This window comes from Aricia agestis, chromosome 9, assembly GCF_905147365.1.
Source record: "Aricia agestis chromosome 9, ilAriAges1.1, whole genome shotgun sequence".
Taxonomy (NCBI): domain Eukaryota; kingdom Metazoa; phylum Arthropoda; class Insecta; order Lepidoptera; family Lycaenidae; genus Aricia; species Aricia agestis.
In genome coordinates, this window is record NC_056414.1 from 15,612,547 (window position 1) to 15,639,967 (window position 27,421).

Here is a 27,421-nt window from a genome sequence, read left to right on the forward strand (position 1 = left end):
CTCGGGCGACTGCCGTGTATGGCGATCCTGGGCGGCCTAAGCGATGGGATGTAGCGGGTAAAGGCCCGGCTTTTACTGAGAGGGCAGTCTTATCCCCGAAACTGATACGATTTTCATTTAATGATTTCTGTCAATGCGACAAGGCCCGGCAAGGCCCGACAAACCCGCTGCGCCCCGGCAACACTTCACATTGATTTCAACTTTTTGGTAGATTTGAGGTCAAATAAATGACGATTTAATAGTCCAAATTTTTTTCTAAATTTTAATAGAAAATCGATATTATATAACAAATAATATAAAAAATTAAAATGCATAATGAAGACAGTCCATATAAACATTTTAGTTTTGTTTTAGTTTCAACCACGTAGAATACATTGATTAATAAAGGTAGATTTTCGGTAGAAACTAATACACGGTCTAGTAGATTTCAGTAGAATATAGCAACGTTTTTGATAAGGTGCATTGGGGTAACTTCGGAAGAAAAAAAAAATGGGGATATTCCGAAAATGGCAAATAATTACCAAACAGAAAGTAATTTTGAGCTCTGGCTACATTAACCGAGACGCCAATTTAATCACCTCCCCCACTTCCTTTCCCTCGAGCCGTCAGCCGGCAGTGTATGTGCGCTAAGTTCATTTTTTCGCGCCAAGTGCAATTTTATGATTTTTTTGGGATTATCGAAATTACCCCGTATTGTTTTACACAGAAATTAGGTAAGTTACGTAATATTTTGTTTGTTTTAAAGAAGCTTTGACGTTTTTTGCTTTCCTAAGAATAGGTTATGTTGCTCTAGCTATGATTTTTAATAAACATTCGAAATAACCCCAGTGGGGTAAATTTGTTAACGAAATTTCCCCAAAAATTTTTTCATAGTCTTTTGCAGGGGTGCGCAACATAATATAATATTCCGATTTGATGGTCCTAAAATATGGATTGTTCTATTTATAGGACAAGGTTACTCTTGAATTATATAACTATAATAACCTATCATTATACAAAAAAACAGCTTATTAGGGTACCATTTTAGTTGTTTTAGTTCACTAATCAACAAAACTTAGTTGACTACGGAACCCTAAAACGCACCCCTAACCAGCTGATTTTCTGTATATTGATAGGTTAATAGTTCTACCTCTGTTAGCTACCACTTTCGTTGGCTTTTTTATTGTTCTTATTCTATTTATTTCTTTGCTCCAAATGTTGAGGACATCTGCATCCCCGATGGGGTAATTTCGAAAATTTTTCGGTACAAAACTTAGTTTGGTGTCTTCTATGGCTTGTATGCACAATGTTTTTGTATGGGGTAAAATAGAATAAAAATAAATATGTGCCTTAAATGTATTATTACATTAGGTCGTGTTTCGGCTGATATTCGAAATTACCCCTTGAGTATTCGAAATTACCCATGAAAAGTAGAAATAGGGTTATATTTTAAAGGGGTAGTTACATCAGAATCCGTAAATACTTTTGAACTAAAAAATATACAATTCACATGGAAATATGGAAATATGTTTATTATAACTAAAATGTTACAGTTATAGGTAACAATATATACAAATTCGTTTTCTAAACTTGAAACAATGACACAATATACTCACTCTTCCAAAAACTTTACGAGATTGCCCCAATGCACCTTATATCGAGTGATTTAAGAGTGGTCACACTGGAGCTATCCAAAGTACTCAAAATCCGTCAATGCGATGCGGTCCGGCCCGGCAATAGTGTGCTGTAATAATATTAAATAATATCCACCCCGGCAAGCCCCGGCAAGCCCCGGCACGCGCCAACAAACTGTGCGCGTACCTTAAAGTGTAAAAAACCGTTGAGATCGAATTAGTTCAAAATTGAGCTGCAGTACGATTAGCGCTGTCAGAAGTAGCAAAAGTTTTGAGATCGAGCTGATTCGATTCTCGAGAATCGAAGAATCGAGTCGAATTGAGTCTCAAAACCTAGGCCTACTACGAAACCGTTTTGAGACTCAAACAATCGGACGAAAATGCTGCGTCCTGCTCTAATGACGTCATTTCACGTTTGTTAGAGTAGGAGGTGGTGTTCTCGTCCGATTGTTTGAGTCTCAAAACAGTTTCATGGTACAAGCCCTGATTCTGATAAGAGTAAGGCAGCTGGTTGGCCAGAATGCAAGTTGATGTAACAGTGCACATTTGAGAATAAATCATACCGTTAATCTTGCCCTTGGCCTCAGTATTAAAAGTCTTTAAATATTACTAGCTGTCCCGGCAAACGTTTCTTTGCCATATAAAGTAAGGTGCATTGGGGCAATCTCGTAAAGTTTTTGGAAGAGTGAGTATATTGTGTCATTGTTTCAAGTTTAGAAGACGACTTTATATATATTGTTACCTATAACTGTAACATTTTAGGTATAATAAACATATTTCCATGTGAATTGTATATTTTTTAGTTCAAAAGTATTTACGGATTCTGATATAAGTACCCCTTTAAAATATAACCCTATTTCTACTTTTTATGGGTAATTTCGAATACTCAAGGGGTAATTTCGAATATCAGCCGAAACACGACCTAATGTAATAATACATTTAAGGCACATATTTATTTTTATTCTATTTTACCCCATACAAAAACATTGTGCATACACGCCATAGAAGACACCAAACTAAGTTTTGTACCGAAAAATTTTCGAAATTACCCCATCGGGGATGCAGATGTCCTCAACATTTGGAGCAAAGAAATAAATAGAATAAGAACAATAAAAAAGCCAACGAAAGTGGTAGCTAACAGAGATAGAACTATTAACCTATCAATATACAGAAAATCAGCTGGTTAGGGGTGCGTTTTAGGGTTCCGTAGTCAACTAAGTTTTGTTGATTAGTGAACTAAAACGACTAAAACGGTACCCTAATAAGCTGTTTTTTTGTATAATGATAGGTTATTATAGTTATATAATTCAAGAGTAACCTTGTCCTACAAATAGAACAATCCATATTTTAGGACCATCAAATCGGAATATTATATTATGTTGCGCACCCCTGCAAAAGACTATGAAAAAATTTTTGGGGAAATTTCGTTAACAAATTTACCCCACTGGGGTTATTTCGAATGTTTATTAAAAATCATAGCTAGAGCAACATAACCTATTCTTAGGAAAGCAAAAAACGTCAAAGCTTCTTTAAAACAAACAAAATATTACGTAACTTACCTAATTTCTGTGTAAAAAAATACGGGGTAATTTCGATAATTTCGATAATCCCAAAAAAATCATAAAATTGCACTTGGCGCGAAAAAATGAACTTAGCGCACATACACTGCCGGCTGACGGCTCGAGGGAAAGGAAGTGGGGGAGGTGATTAAATTGGCGTCTCGGTTAATGTAGCCAGAGCTCAAAATTAGTTTCTGTTTGGTAATTATTTGCCATTTTCGGAATATCCCCATTTTTTTTTTCTTCCGAAGTTACCCCAATGCACCTTATTTCTCCCATATAATTTTATTGAAGTGACTAAATAACTATATCACCATGACAACGTACATCGCTAGTAGGGGCCGTTAAAAAAAAAAAAAAAACGTATACGTCCCGTCGCACAAACAATAGTCGCCGTCAGTCTCGAGTTGTAATAATTTACTATTATTTATTCAACAAATGCACTTATCAATAGAAATGGTACCCAGTAGCTGATTCTTGGACCCACTGAATATGCATATAAAATTTGGTTAAAATTAGTAAAGGCGATTCGCAGGAGTACTGCGTAGTGACGCAGCCTAACATTGTGACAAGAGAATTTCATATATAAGATAGTGAAATATATTATGTTAGGGTGGATTCCTGAAGTTCAATCTAGACTACGAAGCAAGCAAAATATCCTCAATTGAATTACCAAACGTATAGAATGGAAATTTGATATAGGACTCTATGTAGTTTAGATAGTATGTAAAATATATTATGTGACATCCTTTGGAAGCCAATATGGTTGTCTACCCAAAATAGTGGACTTGCAATTTTTGATGACAAATTTAGAATTCATACATCCATATTAATATCATAAGTGACTAACTTTTCATGCACTTTTTCCACTTTTATTAATTAACAATTATGTTTTACAGGACCGGTTTCGAAAAATCATCATCAAGTGTAGTTCCACCAAGAAGTTACGGTACATTCAATATCATATATGATATTTTGAGTCTCAGGAAAGGACAAACATATAGGATACTTTTTATCCCGCAAAAATGACAGTTTCGAGGTAATAAACGAACAGAGTTGCGGGCGACATCTGGAATCAAATAAAATGGTAAAATGAAAACGCTTCAGCTTTTAATTGAAAAAACTTTAATAGATTAAAACGCAAGCATAGAGCCTATTAATCTCTTAGCACGCACTAACGTGATTCCATCCCGACATTTTTTTCTGTATCATTTTTTAAGATTAAAGTTATGAAATATTTTAATATAGGAGACAGTGGGGTAAAATAACCCAATCTAAAACAGAATAAGATGTATTTTAGCCTACATTTAGGTACTATTACAATATATTTCCTTATAAAAGTATAAAAATATATATACGTTTCCTATTATAGACCTGAAAGGATTTTTATAGGAATAACACATGAATGCGAAACGGTCATCACTCCAAATGAAACCGACAGTATAAATCATAATTTGGATAACATGGCACATAGTTCTGGCAGCATGCTGAAGCCTGGCATTTTGTGTCAAAACGGAATATGAAATTAATTTTGAAAACACCTTGTTTGCAAGCTCGCAAAAAATAATCGTATATGCATTTTCTACTTACTGTCGCCTATCCTATCAACACTTCTTCAATAATTAAACTTCTCATGTGCTGTCCCACTCACATTGACGTAGGAGTGAGCGAGATAGTATTAGTATCACGATTTCGCCAGAGCTAACAAGTTTGAAGCACTTATCCCTGTGCCGGTACAACTGGAGGCAATTTCGTGAATTAAAGTTGTGAGTTAATCGATTTTGAAAGCCTTTTTCATCTGAAGACACGAAGTTGTTTAAAATTTATTACCGACTCAGTCCTTTGTTACGTTTAATTTGAATTTAGAGTGTTAAAAGAAGGTAATTAACGTTAAACACAGTCTAAAGGTTTTTTCTAGTTTTTGGGGCTCCCTAAAAACATTTATTACTCTGTTTATTTGCCAATTATATGCGTATTTTTGCGTAAAGACGTACCTACCTACCAATACGGCTGATGAATATGATAAGGCTACCTTATCATTGACATGGGACCTGCCTTAAAATACTTTTCAAGAGCCTCTTACCATAACAGACGTTAACTTTGAGAGACGTCCCGAATATACGGCACAGTTATATTCTAAATACCGGGCATACAAATTGGTGTGGAGAGAGGAATTTCATCTCAGTGCAGGCCGCATACCGCTGGTCCGAATTGTGTCGCGATTACGCCGAGATCACATGATACGTTGTGTTTTCGCAACAGAATAACAATTATAAAATATGTCCTGTCGCGACCCGTAAGCTCATCAGTGAGCGAGACACAATAGAATAACAATAGATTTCCAAGAATCCACGATCGAAGGATTTAGGCCAATATCAACAGGTAGCCAATTAAAAAAATACTAATTGTTGAATGTTTTTTAGGAAAGTAAGATTTAATGTTACGCTAAACATCGTATGCTGTATCTGCGTTGCGTAAACGCTGCGATGCGACGTTGCAATTCAAAGCAATATTATAAAAATGAAATATTGCAGAATGGTTGCACCACAATAGTATCAGCCAATGCCGAGCACCCCGCTATTCTTCTCCGTCAATCCGTACCTATCGTATCTGGCAACGCATCAATTTTGCATAATATAATATACAACGTTGACGCTACGACAACGCAACGAAACAGTGTAGCTCAACTCTTATAAAGGACTTAGCTTTGTTGTGGTCTGCTTATAAAAACGTGACCTACCGTAATTGAGATTCTGTAAAATAATCTCAGAGCATTCCATTTTACCTATAAAGTTAATATAGAAAAACAAAGGCCTGAGCAAGCGAGATGTCACTATCAGTAACACTGCGTGGTAAAAAGAGATGTGTGTTACATGAGCAGAACTATTTTTTGACGTCCAGTCAGCACTTATCGGGACGTTGACAATTTAATCTCATAGAATTCATCTTCAATCATGCTTGTGTAAGTGTATACATACACATATTTTTACACGCAGATGTGAACCAATTTCGGTTTCGTTTGACAGCTCGAGATTGTTGCTCTATTCCGCTAGGTATATTAACTTTATGATTTTACCTGAAGTCCTGTTTGATTTCTTCTTTGTTATTACTACCGAAGAATTTTCAATAATATCTTAAAATTTTAGTTCCATCGCTTGGGTTGTAGCGTATAGGTGTGAGGTAACAAACAGACAATCCTTCCCAAATATTATTATGGATTTCGTAGAAAATGCTAACACCAAAGCAAGCTTCAATATTTTGTCTCGAGTTCGGATAAAATCTTGGCTCGGATACTCTAATCCACCTGTTGAGATCCCATTGAGGATAATCTCTTTATTTCCCCGTGAAATTATCAGTGATCTTTTCATATGTTTAAGATAATGCCAATGGTCCAGTGGTTGAGAGCGTGACTGATCTTTACCTAATCATGGGTTCGATTCCCACGTTGAAAAACGTTGTTTTCAAGTTTGGTTAGTTGATCCATGACTCGGATAGTAATTTTGTCCCTTTTCCTAATCTTTGGCTGGTTGCTTCTGTCTTCTCTTTTATTAGTGTAATTACTCTAGTGTACTGCGCACATAATTGGGCATTATTGAATCACTCCGTAGCTAAGTCTCGTTTTAATAATTAATATTATTAATTAAACCGGGCACCGTAACTAGAACAAAAAATTGTCATCAAATAACCAATAGCCGGAGAGCTCTATTCCACATTCATACTTACTAATTACTTATAATAGTATAAATGCGAATGCGATGCTGTGTCTATGTGTCTGTCTGTTACCTCTTCTCGTCCAAACCAATGAATCGATTTTGCTAAAATTTTGTATGGAGATACTTTGAGTCCCAGGAAAAGACATAGGATATTTTTTACTTTTGATTTTTTTATATTATCCTGTTGGCTGTTATCATTTTTTATTAACCCTAGAAATACGAAATTTCAAAAGTGAAACGAATAACATAAATCAATTATTCTTTGCCAAATTTCAATTCATCGCCCAAATTCAATGAACATTGAGAAAGAACTCACTGACTGAAAAAACGATAATGTAAATAGAAGCGCAAAGTCGGAAAAGTATCAGTAAATATAAAGAAGTTGAAGTGTCGTACAACCGCTAGGCGGCCGATACTGTGCGTAGAGCATGCAAATATAACAAGTTTCACAGTTACCTACGAGCAGATTGTCTCTGAGAGGCAATAGAGTTGATTTAAATAAATATTCGCTGTTAATATACATGGAATTCGGTAGAGTTTAGTAATGATATTTTGCATTTTTTTTATATTATGTAAAATATATTTTTTAATTTTTCAAAGTCATTTTAACTTTTGCAATAATATACAAACTAAAAATACTTATCATATTTTGTCATAAACCTTTCTTATCATCATAACAATAACAAATAGAACGACAAACGAAAAAAAATAGTACCTTTAATGCTATTCATTATTATAGCTATGTAAATTTTCATACTTGTAAATTTTGAAAAATTTTCATTTCGTTAAAAGGCTACAAAAATCTAACACACTACTAACAACTAAATAATATTCGCTTATCTTTGTCTACTAACTGGAAACGCCACATGGCAGAGAAAGACAGAGTACCTAAAATACACGCTGTAAAATTATATTTTACAATTTTAATAAGAATACAAATACAACATACAATTTTATTAAGAAGGTAAAGTAGTATCATAAATATGTTTTCTGTTCTGAATGAATAGTCTGTGCTGTTCCCCGCGAGGTAAGATCTGTCCTCGTGGGATTTGTTCGCCAGTTGCCAGCGACCGGCGTTTATCAGCTGTGTTTCAAACAAACACACTTTATTGGTTTTGTTTTACATTTTTAATTATTTCAGTATTTTTATCTACTTTATATTTTGTTGTTCGTTTCATCAATAGTATTGGAAAAATACTTTTGCTTACTATGTGTTGCAGCGCCTAAATCTTATTAATGTTAATTTAGGTTTTTTGTTTCTGAAAATCATGTTGTTGCTATGTAATTTTTATAGGCGTTTTAATTATTTTTATTTTTGTTAATTGGTAGGCGGTAGTCGTCATATTCTTGTATCGTCCATTTTCTCTTTGTGCACTGTAATGCTGTTCCTTTGTTACAAAACTAATATGCAAAAGTTCATATAAATTGCATTTCATTCAGTATCCTCAAAATAGGATCAAAATTAACTAAATCCAGTTTCAATACGAAACATTATGTTTTGTAAAGTCAAATTATTTTGATTGTTATCTATATATTAATACCCAAGCGAAAAACTTTGTAACCCTTTTTACGAAAAATGGGGTAACGTACGTGCATGAAATTTTGCACAGTTATAGTTTATATGGTGAAGGAGTGCATCGCAAGTTGACAAATTGAAAATGGATTATAGTTTTTTTTTATTGAATCTAAGATACTATTAGATAATGCTTACGCGGCCAGTCTGAGATCAGCTAAGTCCCAGAGACAAGAGTTAAAAAAATGATAAAGTCAATATTTTTACAAAATATAGGTAGTAGTCCTAATATCGTTGAAACTAATGTCGAATTTCTTCGACCATTGAGCGATCTCTAGTATAATTAGCAACAAATAGTTTTTGAATTGCTATTACTAAATGCTATCAAATAATACAAACAAAACAATGACTATTCAAATAAACTCATATTTAATCGCATTATACAATTTAAACTGTAAAATTCATACGCCGTAATGAAACAAAGGAAAATGAATTCCCGAATTCGGTTCATTCAATTATGCCTAAAACCGATGCAAAGGTCGTATCACAAATCATGGTAGTGTGGTTTTCGGTAGGCTAGCTGGCATGCTGCGTGTTGAGCTTCTGTGTTTCGTTGCTCTGTGGCGCGTAGCACATCTCCCGCCATTCGTCTACTCATTGTTCTCGCGAGCGGTCGTGCTACGGCGTAGCCTCGTAGCCTCGTAGCCTCGTAGCTTCGTAGCGTCGTAGCGGCTACGAATGATTTTGTGACTGAGTGATTGCGTGATGACATTTTGAAAGTGAAACTTTTGGAAACATGAGGTAAGAAAAAAATCTTCTATTTATGATTGTTTTTTTTTAAGCACCAAAACAGTCAAATTATTAAAAAAAAAAAAAAAAAAAAAAAGCACCAAAGCAAAAAAAAAGTACAAAACTTTTTTACTTGTGAATTAATAAATGTTATGAAATATTTCATAACATTTATTAATTCACAAGTAAAAAAGTTTTGTATAATATTTTTTATTCATTTAGTATACAATTTTATAATTTTACAACATGTGACTTTAATTTGTTGATAAAATAATATTTATCACATTAAATTATAAAAACATTATTCAATTAATTGTTAATTCTGTTTTACATTCGTACATACTAATTTAATTCCATTTAACCTAACTAAATGTAATTAAACTAAATGTTTCTTAATGTTTGTGAGAAGTTTGTATCTAGCGAGTTGTAACAAACTTAGCGAGCTTAGCGTTTGAAACAATTTATTATGAGTAGTTAAATTCCTTTCTTTAAATGTTTCTCGTCATCTTGACGACCTCTGTGGCTTAGTTGGTGGGCTGTTGATAGCTCAAGCCGGGGATCGCGGGTTCGAATCCCGCCAACGGAACAAAAAGTTTTCAAAGTTGTGGGTCATGGATGTGTATTAAATATGTACCTATATCAAATAATAAAAATCTTAAATATATTATGTTTAGTATAAAAGTGATTAAATATATTTCCGTTGTCTGGTACCCGTAACAATTCCCGTACCTTCAGGTACTTACGAGGCCAGACTGACGTGGTGTGAAGCGTCCATAGATATTATTATTATTATTATCTTTCAACAACGGAACCCTCAATACTATGCTATGGTTTTTAGGGTTTCATCCCTGAAGTTTATGTAGTGTCATAGACGCCATTGTACCTCTGTTTGTCACAATGCATCACATCTATATATATAAAAATGGATTTTCAATTGTTTTTTTTTTTTTTTTTTTTATTATTAAATTGGGGCCGACTATGGACTGTTCGTCCATATCCTTTTTTTGTTATTTTATTATTTAGATTTTTCGCACCAAGGATAATTGAAATAATATTATGAATTTTAATTAATTGTGGTCCATCACGCCATGGACATTTTTTTTTTTTTTTTAATATATATGTGTATTTAATAGAATAGAGTATAATATGTTATACATATAATAAATAAATATATATATATATATTTATTGTTTTATAAATTGCATTTTTTTTTCAATTGTGTTAGTAACGCTAAAACTCGAAAACGGCTGAACGAATTGGGCTAATTTTAGTCTTAAAATATTCATAGAAGTCCAAGGAAGTTAGTTTTAAAGTGACACGAAGTTCACCGGAACAGCTAGTAAACTTATGAATCTAGATGGTTCTTACAGTTATATTTTTGGTAACTACCTAGTTTAATTTAAAAAATATTTGATTAGTTACTTTAAACAATCATAATATTTTTTGTGGTATTAGCAAAAAAAAAAATGATTTTTCGATTAATTTATTTTTTTATCTGTTTAAAAGTTATAGATATATTTTTTGAATCGAATACGCTCTGTTACTTCTGCACCGATTTTTATGTAATTTGCCACAAAGTGTTTTTTAATTGCGACTTCATGATTTAAAAACATTTAAGAGATTTTCGTTATGTCTGTAAATAACTCAAGATAAAGAATAACGGGTCTTTCTTACCAATACGATCAGATAATGAGTGCTAATGTGATTTACCCACCCAAAAAGTGCACAATACCGCAGGACTTTTCACTACAACAGACTTATAACATTCTAGTCATCAACAATCAGCTAAACTGAAGTAATTACAGTCACAACATTTTCTAAGGGTCAGTTCACATTGCAACGTGATGAGGTGATTCAATTCAAAATTGGTAAAACCAGCTCACACCGCTGACGAGGAATATGTAGTTTATTCAATTTGCATCTATTTGTGTAGCAAATAAAGTTTATTTTTGAATGACATAGCTAATCCGCAACGTATCACTTCGTCACGTTGCAATATAAACTGTAACATAAACTATTCCGCCAAGTGTCTAGCTAAGCTAATGACAGTTACAAACTTAGAATCAAAGCTCAGCTAAGCTGTTAGACTAAGCCCGTTAGAATAGGCACAAACTTACACCCTATTGTTCATAGATTAACCTGATTTCAGTTTCAGTATTGTGTGAAACTTCCATAAACTTTTGCTTCACGAGATTAAAAGTTCGGAAAGTTTAAAGTTTAAAGAGTGCTTTATTTATTATGGAATTCATCTGCCTCGCTTAGAATATCTTATGTAAAACAGGAAGAAAAACTTTTAAACTGAGCCAAACTATCTCGATATTAAAGTATTGATTTTTAGGGTTCAGTAGCGAAATAGTAAAACGGGAGTTATTACGACTTAACAGAAAATAAAACAATAACCCCTTTACTAATAAACGTTGTATAAGCTTTGAAACTATTCAACAACAACACTGTATTACTAAATACAGTGTTTTGTTCCTGTCACACAAGTGACATTTTTAATTGGATTGAAGAAGAACTAAGGGGGTAAGACGTCGCCGTCATAATTCGAGCAAATAATAATAATAATATCTATGGACGCTTCACACCACGTCAGTCTGGCCCCGTGCTAAGTACCTAAAGGACTTGTGTTACAGGTACCAGACAACGGAAATATATTTCATACTTTTATACTATACATATATTTAAGATTTTTATTATATCATATTTAATACGTGGGAGAGCCATGCTTCGGCACAAATGGGCCGGCTCGACCGGAGAAATACCACGTTCTCACAGAAAACCGGCGTGAAACAGCGCTTGCGCTGTGTTTCGCCGAGTGAGTGAGTTTACCGGAGGCCCAATCCCCTATCCTATTCCCTTCCCTTCCCTACCCTCCCCTATTCCCTTCCCTTCCCTACCCTCCCATATTACCCTATTCCCTCTTAAAAGGCCGGCAACGCACCTGCAGCTCCTCTGATGCTGCGAGTGTCCATGGGCGACGGAAGTTGCTTTCCATCAGGTGACCCGATTGCTCGTTTGCCCCCTTATTTCATAAAAAAAAAATGTATATCATACACATATTTAATACACATCCAGACCCGGGAACATTGAAAACTTTTTGTTCCGTCGGCGGGATTCGAACCCGCGACCCCCGGCTTGAGCTACCAACGCACTGAGCCACAGAGGTCGTCAGACAGCAAAGTAACAAATATATTAAAATTAAAATTCAATTTGGTTAAGATTTTATACGATACTTATTATGAGAATAGAAAAAGAAAAGCAATTATTTGTATCAAAATATAGGCTTAGGGATAAGCAGAAAATTTTTGATAAAATTTGGCATATTCATAGAGAAACGCTCCGAGAAATGACATTATTTACTTTTTATCGTTATATCACGGTGGTCGTACATTACGACTATCGTGAAATACTGTTGTTACGCGGAAGAACTGACAGTAATATTATTAGTTACTATTGTACTATCTGAAGTTTGAATAATCCCATCCCAACCATTTTATAATGCCTTTAATCCAAAATCCGACGTACAATTTTATATCCAAAATAATATTGAAATAGTTGAGCTAGCGAACGGTTATACAAAATAGTTCTGACCCCGTAACACGAGTTGCAAAGAGCGCGGTTGGAAAGAATGTATTTGCTTAAATTCCTATTCTTGTAAAATCCGAATATTACCATATACTTCAACTGTTTGTTTTGGATTTGTTTTCTGAAGTAAAATGTTAATATTTTTATTATCATCTTTTGAAAATTGATTTTTTTTGGGTTGGTGAAACATTTTTTAAATCGCGTCAGAACCCGATCGAATATTCGTAAGCGGAAGGATTATAGATTGTCAACGCGGAGTAGGAGAACAAATAACATAATCGCCTTTTTTCTGCGGTGCGGCAAAATGTGCCTGAGCCTGCTATTTTGTTTTCTTTTCCGCCGATACTAAAGATGTGCAAAAGATATTAATATAAAAAGAGTCTGTACTCCGTTTATCAACGGGCTATCGTGATTCTTGATAGTCTATGTCCGGTGTAACATGTTTAAATTGAAACTTAAAGTATACTAGCTGTCCAGGCAAACGTTTCTTTGCCATATAAAGTATTTCGCCCGTATTATTTTATTGAAGTGACTAAATAAGTATGTCACCATGGCAACGTCCATCGCTATCCCGTCGCACAAACAATGGTTGCCGTCAGTCTCGAGTTGTAATATTTTACTATTATTTATTAAAACAAAATATGAACTTATCAATATTAAAAGTGCCCACTAGCCGATTCTCAGACCCACTGAATACGAGTATGCATATAAAATTTGGTTAAAATCAGTAAAGCTGTTTCGGAGGAGTACGCTATCTAACATTGTGACACGAGAATTTTATATATTACTAGCTGTCCCGGTGAACTTCGTGTCACTTTAAAACCTTCCCTGGACTTCTACGAATATTTTAAGACTAAAATCAGCCCAATCCGTTCAGCCGTATTCGAGTTTTAGCGTTACTAACACAATTGAAAATCCATTTTTATTTATATAGATAAGAAGTATTTCAGTTAAATACAGACAAAAGTCCTAATATTGAAGCGATTTTGATTCTCCCGAACAACAACATTTTTGCTACACTTCAATTTTTAAGCTACTGCATAGCTTTTAACGCGGGCTTTGAGCGCGGCTACCCAATCAAGAAATTCCGTAACGAAATTCATAGCGAATTATCATTGCATAGGTTCATGAAAAATGCTAAGCAATAGTTTTATATCGGCAGCCCCCGAGTGCCATACGTATTTTTTGAAGTGCAAACTTCTTTACCGGCGTTGAGCACTTTTGTGGGATGGTAAAAACTGTGAAACTCGCGTCAGATTCTCGTGCTGATCGAAAAACCGTAATACGGTTGGAGAGTAGTGTTGCAACATTGAAATCGATTAATCGAACAAGTGATTGTTTTCGATTGTCGATATTTTTTAATCGTAAGGGTTTCGATTAATTAAAAAAAAACGATTTTTTTAAAATCGATTTTCATAAAATATGGGTTAAAAATTTAATCGATTGTAAGGGTTTCGATTCATTAAAAAATCGATTTTTTTTAAATCGATTTTCATAAAAAACGGGTTAAAAAAATAATGCACAACGTTAATAATCAAGTTTTTACTTCTGCCGGCACTCCAGGAGTGCAACTCGTCTTTTTTATGTTATTTAAATCTATTTGCTACAAAAATCCATTGAATACATTATTTGTGTGAATATACGAAGGCTTGTAATAACGGCTATTGTCGTTGTAACAAAGTCCATAATTTTTAAAACATTAATGCAGACTCAATACTATGTTTCGCAGGAAGTTTATTCAGTTATTTAACCTCTACTTGTACCTTAATGCTGAGAACATAAGGGTCAAAATATACATTCTGAGGTGGAATAACTGTGACCGGAGTTTACAGTTATGATAAATATTGATTTACATTGTGCAGGTCCGGAACGGGGCCCACCGGATGCGCCGTGCTCCTGCTCCTATCCGGTGAGTCGCCTTTGTTATAGCTACGCCCCTGGTCGCCAATAACTTTGTAGTACGACCCTCTCGTTTCATTTATTGAGTATCACATATTATAATATTTCAATGCATTTGTTTTGTCCTGATTTTTGGAACGGATGCCACAGTATAATAATGTAACATAAAGTATCTTTATCAGGTTGAGTTCAGTACATAACAGCGTGATATTAAAGAGCAAATCACTGCACTCGCCATCGAAGTCTTCTTGGCCTTAACGCACTAGGAGTAGCCCATGACTGTCGAATATCTCCCTGAATGACAGTCTGCAATCGTAATTCGAGGAATGAGAATAGAACCCCAGTTTTGAATTTAATTTCCCAATTATTCATTATTGCAGCGGGTAAATGATTTCGCATAATTCGAATTGTTGAATTGCGTTGAAATGCGTACTGGTCAAGCTATTGTTGGGTGGTTCGGGTGGGGCTGACCTAGAAAGCGGATTGATTAATTTGTTATGCGAGGCTGCACTGTGTACATCAGACGCCATGATACATAGGTATAAACCAGTTTGAGCCGGCTTGAGCCGATTTCAACTGGTATTTGAGTGCGCTCCTGGCTTATGGGGTCACCATTAACCAATTAGTTTCGCTCGGGGTCCATTTTAAGGAATGACCTTGGCGGTCTGCATATTTTATAAAAAAATATTTTTTAAACAAAGATAATTACAGAAATTACAAAGGTATTTATATACATATCAATGAGAAAAGTGATAATTTTTATTGATAATTATCTGTCTGAAGTTTTAAGTAAAATTGGTGCAATTAAACGAAGTTCATCTTCGAAAATATTTGGTCGGTACCCACACAATGGGTAGGCGGTCCGGATGCGGACCGCGGTCCGCATTTGGTGACCCCTGAACTAGCCTAACATATTGTAAAAACTTTACTTTGCTACTACAGGGTGTAACAAAACAAAGCGATAATACTTAACCCATCAATCCCCAAACGGCAGCCGGCTGCCGCATAACAATTGAAAATCTATTGTGTCTGCGATACCCTTGATCGAGGTGCTACGAGTGTGTATATATGTATGTACCCTTTATCGAAATCGCTGTGAAAGTAGCTGCGCTTACAGAGATTTTTTTTGTGATTTCTGTGAGCAATCGTCATGAATTTTCCCATATAAAAGTAAGAAAAAACTCTTTCAGCGCTGCTACTTTAACAGGGAAGTCAATATAAGGGAACCCATTCACACCCTTAGCTATTATCATTTATTTTTGTTACACCCCGTAAAAACCCAAGTGTCGGTAGATATCATGACTTTGATAGATTATTCTAATGATTTTAACGTGTGCCTAAGAAACGTAAAAAGATAGCATATTAATATTTTATTCCTTCTAGTGCAGTCGTTTAAAAAAAAATGATTTCGGTTTTTCACATCCCCGCCAAAACAATACACAGGATTTTAAATGCTGTGTGTAACCGTAGAAGCTTTTTTATTTTCAATGAATAAGCAACAGATGGCGTTTGCTGTCCCAATATTATCTCTGTAAGGTTAAAATAATATTATCCCGATAGTTTATTTTTATGATTTTAGTGATGTAACAAAATCAACTTCTGTATAGAATACAAATACTCGAAGATATTACTAAAATATTAAGGCCGTCCGGCTAAAATTATAATCTCCTGTTACTGGTGAAATAAATTTTAATTAAAACCTGAATAAAGGCCGGCTTCCAGCACTGATTACGTAAAACCCACACGAGGCCAGGGCACACAAAACTCATTCATTACGCGCTAAAATATTGCCTGTATTTCAATATCGACGAATAAGCGAACCGCATCGATGTGAAATGGTGATCTGAAATATATATGTTTCATAAAAATATTATTTACACAAGCTGTAACGAAACAAAATGATGATGAATTAGAATTTTTAAGTGTCCTTTAAAGTTCCAGTTTAGTATTATACAGGGTGTAACAAAAGTTTATGATAATACTTTAAGTGTGGGTTGCACCAGAGGCGTGGTTAAAGTTAAAGTTATGTTCAAAGTTATGTTTATTGTTAAGGCTAATTTAACTTTAACCTTAACTTTGACCACAGAATTTGACAGAAGACGTTGCTGGTCCGACAAGGCTTTATAAGAACGTGGGCTGCTGGTAAAGGAGAACTGTCAAAAATGGCGTTTTTGTATGATGACAGCGTTAGTTCCTTTTTTCGCCACGTGCATTTATAGCCTTGCCGAGCCCTATGGTTATGGTTAAATATAGCGTCTTGATGGCGTCCATTTTTAACTTTAACCAAAGATTGTGCTGATTTTCATCTCATGGAAAACATATATTTTTCCGTGATGAACCTATGTACCATCGAGGAAGTTGATTCCTCTGCAATTGACAGACCAACGTTATTTGGTCGAATAATATTTCAATTCAATGTTAATTGTGATCTGTCAGCTGGGTTTGACGTAACGCGACCAAACTACTTAGGTCCCCAATTTGCATAGGAATTAACTTACATAACATACGCATGAAGAGGTACTGCAGTAATATTATAGAAAATCTTTTTTATAATATTACTAGATGATGCCCGCAACTCCGTTGCGCCAAAATTAGTATATCGCGTGGGAACCGTACTTTTTTTCGGGATTAAAAGCATCCTTTGTCCTTTCCCGGGACTCAAAGTATCTCCATACCAAATTTCAGCAACATCGGTTCAGCGGTTTAGGCGTGAAGAGATAACAGACAGACAAACAGAGAGACACACTTTCGCATTTTTGACGTGGGAGAGCCATGCTTCGGCACGAATGGGCCGGCTCGACCAGAGAAATACCACGGGCTCACAGAAAACCGGCGTGAAACAGCGCTTGCGCTGTGTTTCGCCGAGCGAGTGAGTTTACCGGAGGCCCAATCCCCTACCCTTTTCCCTTCCCTACCCTCCCCTATTCCCTCTTAAAAGGCCGACAACGCACCTGCAGCTCTTCTGATGCTGCGAGTGTCCATGGGCGACGGAAGTTGCTTTCCATCAGGTGATCCGTTTGCTCGTTTGCCCCCTTATTTCATAAAAAAAAAAAAAAGTATGGACTATAGATAAAATTAATACATTATAATGTTTTGCAGTAAGCCGTCTCGTTTCCATGGCACCATGGTTTTCCAATAAGCATTGCACCATGAAATGATTAGCCTGTAATGTGGGAGTGTAATCAATTGCTCCTCGTTTGGCCAGCGACCGGCGATCGGCGACCGGCCGATGCAACGTATCAATTACTATATCTACGACATCGATGTCAAATAGCATCTAGATAAAAAAAATATATTGGTAGTATAATATAAGTTATTGGTAGTAATTAAGTAATATGCTTCAGCATTTCAGGAGTAACATCGAATTTTGATAAAAAAATAAATGGTGAGTTACACCTAAGATGAGGACATCTTAGATGTAACTCACCATTTACTTTTCTACTAAATATCTTGAATAGGATGGATCCTATTCAAGATATTAATTATCATAGTACGTAAATCAATATGTTGATTGTTCAGAGTATGAAAAATCCTTCTGATATTTTTAAATTACATACATTGAAAATGAAAAATCCTTTTAAAATTTTAATTTCATACATTGAAATAATTACCATTTACCTCCATATTTTTACATTCATATTATGAAGTTTAAATAAGATATTCTAGCCAAAATCGTTTTAAAAAAATATGTTTAATATTCTTACATAAAACAAGTTTCAAAATATTCTCAGCATTATTTACACGACTGCCGATAGTGAATCTATGAACTTCAATGTCGATGTCGTCCATACTTGCCCACACATTAGCTGCTCCACTAGATTTCAATCATGGCGGGCAATGTTTGAATGACGGCCATCTTGTGCTCGTCGGCCAATCAGCTGCACGCACGCTCGGGAAATCCCTGAGCACGCTTAAATAAATATCCCGCATTAATTCCAATTTTTACAAAGCAAATAGAAAATTCCATTAGTATTGACTAAAACATTTTCCACTATCAAATACATCAAGTTACGAGGGCTCATAAGATTGTATGCAAAACGAATTTAAAGTCAAATAACTTGGCAACAGAGCAATGCAAAATTCATTTTAACATTTAAATTTTGCCATACTTAATCTTGATTGACGGCGCATGTGGAATCAAGACAGCAAGGCGGGCGTTCCGCAGGGCTCACCGTTCGCTCCGCCATTGTTTATCTTGTACGTTGATATGCACAATATGAGTAGCATTCGCCGTTATGCAGATGACAGTGCGGAAATGCATTTCATTTCGGCTGAACAAATTACTCCAGGGATTGCGAAAGGATACACGCAGGCGGTAAATAAATTAAACATGAACGAGTGTATGATCAAAATTAATATATTTTGCTTACCAAAAATATTCATAACGCGTCGTCTACTTGTTATGTAAATTCAGTTTAAACAATGATTCATTATTACTATTAATTGAATACTGATAAAGTAGCAGAGTGCTTAACTAGAGTTTCTTTTATTTTAAATTAATAAAGTGTTGTTCTAACAATTAGAACATCTAATAGTTAAATAAAGTGTTTCAATAAAAGTAAAAAATACGTATTTTATTTACGAATGTCTAAATAGCGTACTAAAAGACAACTATCAGGCTACATAACATGGCGAAGATCCAGGTGACATCACAGGAATTCCAGCTCCTCACAAAGGGGAGATTGAATCACGCTCAAATATTAGTACGGCCCACTGCACCCGATACATCAACTAGCGGCGAATTGACTTGTATTCGTATTGTAGTGTCTTTTATTGGTATTTCATGAAACGTTTCAAATAACTTTGATCTACTCAACCATTTCTGAAATTTAATCAGTATAAAATATGTAACTTAAAGCTACGCTATTCGAGTATTTCACGCACAAAAGTGATTGATTCACTTTAATCTCTAATATTTTATATCGATCATTACTGCTATCTATAGTTTTTTTTATAAACAAGACTTGAGCGTACTCATCTTTTCTTAAGTACACATAAAACAGTTGAAATATTGTGTTTATAATATTATTTTCATAAACATATTTTCTGCGCAAATCCTTTTTTCTGTGTAAAGTCATATAACATGTCCATTATTGGTTCCGACCTACAGACTAGTCTACTTTTTTTTCGTATAATTATTAAAATACCCATCTTAGCAAGCAATAATTCGTGCCAAAGCCTGTAACTACAACAATAATGTCAACAACATTGAATTAATATTGGCGATAATAGCGATAATATTATTTGATAAGAGTCATGTACATAACCGTTTATGTACTCGGATATGTACAGACTGCAGGCTACCTAAATACCTATCGAGCGGACGGAATATGTAGAACATGTTTGTTTCCATTACAGTAAGTGCTTTTAACAACGTTTAGAACATCACAGATTTGCAGTTTAAACATGTTAAGGCTGAAATTAAACCAAGCTTTTATAGACAACTTTTATATTTTGTAAAAAAAATAATTTAGTGCCTACGATTATTGTAATTTATTATTTCCTACCTTTAAAATTTCCCAATTAACCAAAAACGTGTCATTATAGAAGTTAACTCAAAGTTATAAAACACTATCGAAATTAATAGATGATACTTGACTTTGGTTCATTTATGTGAGTCAAAACGTACTCAGGTGGCTAGAACGTTAATGTATATAAACAATTTGTTTTCCCTCACTCACAGCTAAGCCGGGCTAACGTGGTGTGAATATTTATTTAATTTGTTTGAGCTGAGTACAGCACAGTCGGTTTGCCGACCACGTGCCTGATTTATGTTCTTGCAGAACATTCGAGAATGGTGGCGCTAGTAAAAGACACGGGGCTCTTTTTAAGGCAGAGACCATCTTAAGTTTTTTGTAAAATAAGATACGTTTGGTTTTCTGGAAATTTATGACCGCTATAATACATTATTTAAGATCATTAGGATTTTTAGTCATACTGTTAAATGTTTAATGTCTAGTAAAATAACTGACTAACACAAAATCTTAATTAAATTATTTTCATTCAAAATATATTATTAAATACTGTTATTGAACGTAGATTCCATAACTATGAAAACAATCCCGACTAGAGGAACCGGTGTAAGAAACAATAGTGTTACTCAACTACTATTCCTTTTTCAGCGAAATTTCAAACGGGACTTGATAGGAATAAGCTTACGTGTAGCCTTCGCCTGCAACAAAGCTGGTAAATATATAAAATCCCTGAGCTCTGTGAGATGTAATCCGTGTAAACAGATTAAATCCGTTGTAAGCAGCTTAATCGCTTTATTACCGCTGCCCATCAAAGCAACTTTAGATACCGCTGCAAATTAGCCGCTTCGCATTCCAAAATGGCTGACTTAGGGTAGGGACGAATGGATGGACCCATCCATCCATTTTTGGTTTTCAATTGTCATCTTCATTGGAATTGTTCTGAGACACAATGGGTGATTGTTATGCCATGCACACTGCTAAAGTATACGGGTACCAGACAACGAATATAATATTATATTTATTAATTTCATAGTTATCATACATTCAAGATTTTTGTTATATCCGATCCACGATCCAGGAACATTGAAAACGTTCCTTCGACGCTAGTGGGATTCGAGCCCGAGACCTCCGGCTTGAGCGCCGACTTGTCAACTGAGCCATAGAGAGCGTCTTATATTTTTGATATTCAAAGTAGGTACTGCTTTAACTTGAATAATTACAAGTCATCAGTAGGCAAATCAAACATCCTCAAACATAAGTTTGGAGGCGATATCAAACATAATTTATCCGGAATTAATTAGAATAGACTCGTGCCGCGCTTACTAATGACGGGATTATTCTTTGTCGACTTTCTCTTACCGGACTCAAAGGATCCTTATTCCAGGATTAGTAAAGTATTTGGGAATTATGTTACACATGGATTACTGAGCTGTAACAACTAAAATAATATTATTTGCCTCGAACTTCGTCGGTGGTTTCGTCTTTATCGCAATTAAAATGTTTTGATGCAATTTGTAACGTCATTTACCTTTAATTTAACAAACAGTTTGACAGAAAAGGTGCTGCTTATGGCAAAATATTCTTCAAATTAATGTTAAGCAATCATCAAATTCTCTGAGTGCGGACAAAAGTATGATAGTCTTTGAATGTCGTTGTTTAATTTCTACCGCTATTTTCTTTATTAAATAAGGGGGCAAACGAGCAAACGGGTCACCAGATGGAAAGCAACTTCCGTCGCTAATGGACACTCGCAACATCAGAAGATCTGAAGGTACGTTTCCGGCCTTTTAAGAGGGAATAGGATTACAAGGTAGGGGAGGTAAGGAAGAGAATAGGGAAGAGAAGGGTAGGGAATTGGACCTCCGGTAAACTCACTCACTCGGCGAAACACAGCATAAGCTGTTTCACGCCGGTTTTCTGTGAGCCCGTGGTATTTCTCCGCTCGAGCCGTCCCATTCGTGCATGGCTCTACCACGTAATAGTGTTTTTGTTACATAAAATACGTAACAAAAGTTGTTCCACAGGGAGTAAGCGCTTACCGCTATTGTAGAGGCGTTAACTACAGAACGGATCGAGCATAACTCGCATCAGTAAACTTAGCAAACTGCTCGTTTGGGATTTGACTTGAGTACTAACCGTTGCCAATAATAGCGCTAGCTTCTCTATAAGCCCTAGCTTCGACCTATTTCGATACAGTTTGTATAGTTGTAAAGTTTTATTAAGCGCTAGAGAATTTATATTGTCTATCGTCGTTTGAATTCTGTTTAAGCGTAATTTAATGGATGGTGCGAGGTAGATTCGACACTGTAGGTATAATGAGGATTCTTAATGGAGGAAAATTTTGAAAGGGATTACATTCCCTAACGAATATCAACACATAAAAGGAAAACACGAGTAGATGAATATAAATGATTTTTATATTTTTTTATGAATTTCAAGCTGGGTCATTCTTGTCAGAGTATGGAATTTGTATGTGTGGATGTTGTGTTTTTCATACAACATCATGTTACCTCTACTTTCACATCCAATCCAATAACTTATAAATACACAAGTCTACTCTGATCATATTTTGCTAAAATTTTATATCCAACAATGTAGAATAGTAAATACAGAATGTTTTAACAACATTGGATATCAAAACAAACGTTAGCATTAAATTTAATATACGTCCATTAAAACAGGTTGAAACTGGGATCGCGGCGATCCCCCGTGCCTTCTATAACCGTTACTCCAAATGTAGTGATGATACCCACAGGACTCTTCTGCGGTTGATATAGGACGTTGTATGTATGTTTTAGAATTACTTTTAGAAGGTGTTTTAGGGGACCGTCTCGTTATTATTAGCACCTTAAATTTTAAGCTATGCCATAGCCTTTATCGCGGGTTTTGAGCGGCGCGACCGAAACAAGAAATTGCGTAACGAAAAAACCTAACACACCCCACTCCAATCGGCACATTGGTGCGGCGTTGCTAGACTTCTACACGGTCTAGTCATGTGACTAGACGTATGCGAATTATCATCTTATAGGTTGATAAAAAATTAGCTATGCAATAGCTTTACTGCGGCAGTCCTTAAGTGCCACACATATTTATTTGTTTAAAAAAGCTATGTCAATAATAGGATTTTCTGTTGTATGCACTTTTAAACTGCAGTAGTTTAAAAGTGCATTACCTTATATGGCTTTAAAAAAGGTTGTATTTTACGTTCTTATTTTTTGCACAGTTATATAATATACAGAAAGCGATTGAATACGAAATCATTGATTTAAATATGAATATTGTAATTAAAATTTTAATAAACTTACGGATTTATGTGAAACAGCAAAATGTCATTGTCATTTTTAAGTACCCTGTAAACGATCAAATTTGTTTGACAAACTTGTTTCATGAAATTTACGTTTTCATCAAACAGCAGCGCATATGAACAAACGTGCATCATACAAGTTTGTCAAACAATTAGCTAGAAGAGGTTTGATATCATTAGATCTTGCTTGGCAAATACAGCGGATCACGTTCAAACACGTTTATCAAACGCTACGCCAATCCAAATGTTGTTCAAACAGCTCAAACACGTCGATTGTTTGACAAACGCTTCAAACAAAGCTGTACACTATAAAATTGTTTGACAAACACGTAAAGTTTGACAAACAATTTGATCGTTTATAGGGTACTGCCAACGCAAGATGCCCATTGATTGGTCCAAACTAGAAAAATCTGTCTAAAGCCTCAACGATTTATTAATTCTTTCGAAATCTCATTCGAATACGAAAATCAGAATTCAAAAATCAGCTTCGTGGTCCATTGTTTAATAGAAAAATGTTAGAAACTGCTAATGACACTAACCCCCCTCTTTTTCGCCGGGGCAAAAACGTCTGAGACAGAAAGCGATGAATTAGCATAAAGCGCAGTTGACACACTTGCTGGAGGTTGCAGCCGCTTTGTCCCTAAGCCGGGTTTGATTGCGAATACGTTCATAGTTCGCGGAGCTGTTTTGTTCGTATAATTTTTAACAGACTGAAAATGTAGACTGGCTCTCATTGTTTGATGATGCGGGGGTTAAAATGTTACATTTTGGGAACAGTTTTATGTTTTTAATTTTTGTGTTTTTGGAATGCCGGGTTACTTCCCGAACCGGTGGTAGGCACCAGTCTGAACGTCGGAACTACCGGACGTACGTCCGGTAGTTAGAAAGTATTTGAAAAAAATTATTCTGAATAAAAAAAATTGAGTTTGTTTGTTATTTCTGATTTTTGAGTGTTTCACAATTGTCTTTGCTACGGATTTGGAAATTACCGCATCGGTGGATAACGCTTAGTACGATGCACTTTCTGGCCTCGCGACGATTGTCGAAACCCAATCCAATTCACAATATAAAATATTCCCCAAAGGACAACAGTCCTCCGAAATCATTCCATTTGCTTTTCAGATCGCCTTCAATAACTTAACGCGCGTTTACATGTCCAACAATTTTGCGGTAAGATTTCAAATCCAAGTCGAATGGGAACCCATACGCAGGATCCACGATTTGATTTTTGCATTGTGCAATAATTATGATTGCTTTGAATAACTAACAACTATCCATACTTCACAGGTTCTAAATGCTTTTAGTGGTAATTCTAACGTCCAAATCCCATAAGTTTAGGACTCGAACATTCTGCATGACATACGTAATTCCACGCCATAATGCATATCCCAGCACGTGAATCCCAAAACTAGTTTCGGCTCGGCAATCTGTCGTGCGGGACATTACTATACATAATAGATGGCTGGATTTACAGCCTCCCTGCGGATGTACGAGTACAGTACGGCCGGAACACCACCATTCGATCCTATACCTATGTAAATAAAGGCCAAAATTGGTGAAACTGGTACGGCAGCGAATGTACAGAGCACGCAGCACTGGTGAATAATTTAATGGTTATGTTTTATTGGTCGCGCTAAACGTAACGCGATGCCACGGCAATAAACAAAAACCATTTGTGCAAGGTCGTTTCAACATCCATCTTTCCCCAAAAAGTGTTGGATGGAATAGAAAAGTTCTTAAGTAGGCGAAGATGTTAGTGTAAACTGTAAGCACCGTTATCCTTGAAACCACCAAATGAGCCCGTCAAAATGAACAAATTTTTCTATGAGAACAATGCTGGCAACTTAAAAAAATCTGTCTTCATACCCATACAAATTTATTGCCGATCCGAGCATCCGTATGGGTAAGGTAAGACGGCATTTTTTTTGAGTTCCCAGCATTGTTCTCATAGAAAAAGTTGTAACACACTGTATAGAGTTTATTTTTGATAAAATAAATTTTATTATTAGAAATAGAAATATCATTTAATTGCCTTTGATTTCGTAATTAGAAAGGAAAATCCTGCTAACAATTTTATGTCTTTCTACGAGAGTGAGGCTGAGTGAAGAAATATAGTTTGCACTAAAACAAAACAATCATCAAACCAGTTTTTTACGAAATTAAACATTTTTTGTTTTGCTTCAAAGTTGACAAAAAGTGTTACATGATCTTATAATAATTACTAGCTATTTGACCGAGCTTAGCTCGGTATTGATAAAACACGAATAAAATTACATTTTCTAAAAATTCCTAGCTAGATCGATTTATCGCCTCCGAAACCCCCTATATACTAAATGTCATGAAAATCGTTGGAGCCGGTTCCGAGATTCCAATTATATATATATATATATATATATATATATTATATATATATATATATATATATACAAGAATTGCTCGTTTAAAGATATGAGATACAGTATTAGTCAAGCGGCTGATAGTTTAGATTTAGGATTTAGATACATTATTTTATTGACAAGACAAATCAAATTGTTAACAAGAGCTAGAGCTAGCCCATGTATTTATTTTAAGCAGCAGGTTTTGCCACCCAAAATTACGCTAGTTTTTGCCACAAAGCGATTAAGGTTTTTACTTGTGCTTGGTCTGGGAAAATTAATCTCCGAATGTTCGTAGGGCTAATATTCTGAAATGATCTGTTCACTTTGAATGTAATATTTCATTGTTTGTAATATTGTTTTGTGAAATAACTAACTCGTTAAAAAGCTGATGATGATGTTGGCTAAGAAAATGTTCAATCACCTCTAGTTTTAAACAAGTGAAACTAGATCAAAATCGGTTCAACCGATTGGGTGCTATGGACATGGGCATTTCTCTAGCTGTTTACAATGTTCATTTACTTTTAACGCCAGTAAAGCAACGCTTATTAAAATTTTAAATTAAGAAAACAGGTCTGGGGTTCACAAGCTAAAACAATTAAAATCTTTAATAAAACGTAATGCCTACGCTGAAGGCTCCTCGTATTTTCTTAGACCCTGGTTATGAGCCCTTAACGATGGCGGGATCAGGTAAACGGTCGTCCCCGTAGGGCTTAGCCAGCTATATTCTCAACCTGCGGCCCGACGGTTTTTTTTAAATAAAATTAAGGGGCAAACGAATATAAACGGGTCACCTGATGGAAAGCAACAACCGTCACCCATGGACACTCGCAATATTAGAAGAGTTGCAGGTGTGCTGCCGGCTTTATCAGTGGCCCGCGTGAAATCAAACCATTATGAAATTAACGCCTACCGGAAAAATAGTAACTAAGGACCGGGACACATAAACACGATACGACGTCGTGTCATACCACGATGCGGCGTCGTTTCACGACGCGACGTCGCGTCGTGGAAATCTACGACGACCATCGTAAAAAACTACGTCCCGAGATCGTAACGTGCAACGCACGATACACGGCACGATGTCGCGTCATAGAAACTCACGATTCGTGTCATTAAAAATTCAAAGAAATTAACTGCGACAATTCACGCTGCATTGTATCGACGGCGTCGTGCCGTGTATCGTGGCACGTTACGATGTCGCGAAGTAGTTTTTTACGATGCTCGTCGTACATTCCCACGACGCGACGTCGCATCGTGAAACGACGCCACATCGTGGTATGACATGACGTCGTATCGTGTTTATGTGTCCCGGCCCTAAGTCGTCGTGAAAGTCGGGAATTTTTTCACACTTTATTAAATCGCTAATTTTGAAGATTTTTATTTTTTTAACTTCAAAAAATGTTGGATGCGACCCGCGACACTAACACCAAAACGTGCTTATGGCCCGTATTAAAAAAGGTTGAGTACAACTTGGCTAAGCCCTCATATATTGAAGGGATCCCGCAAATACCTTCCCTCCGTGTGAATTTGCTAAGACACTGCGAGCCCTTCTGAAATAATGTCCCTTAGATGTTGCCTGGATTATTGTTTG

At 35.6% G+C, this 27,421-nt stretch overlaps 1 protein-coding gene across 1 annotated transcript in view; it reads left to right on the plus strand.

Annotated features, from left to right (window-relative positions):
* Positions 1 to 9,071: 9,071 nt before the first annotated feature.
* Positions 9,072 to 27,421, plus strand: part of LOC121730712 (Down syndrome cell adhesion molecule-like protein Dscam2) — a gene marked incomplete at its 3' end in the record, with an annotated part of 170,494 nt that continues 152,144 nt past the window's right edge. The window contains 2 exon segments of the mRNA XM_042119850.1: positions 9,072 to 9,199; positions 14,638 to 14,684. Of these exon segments, the coding sequence (XP_041975784.1) occupies positions 9,195 to 9,199; positions 14,638 to 14,684 (52 nt within the window).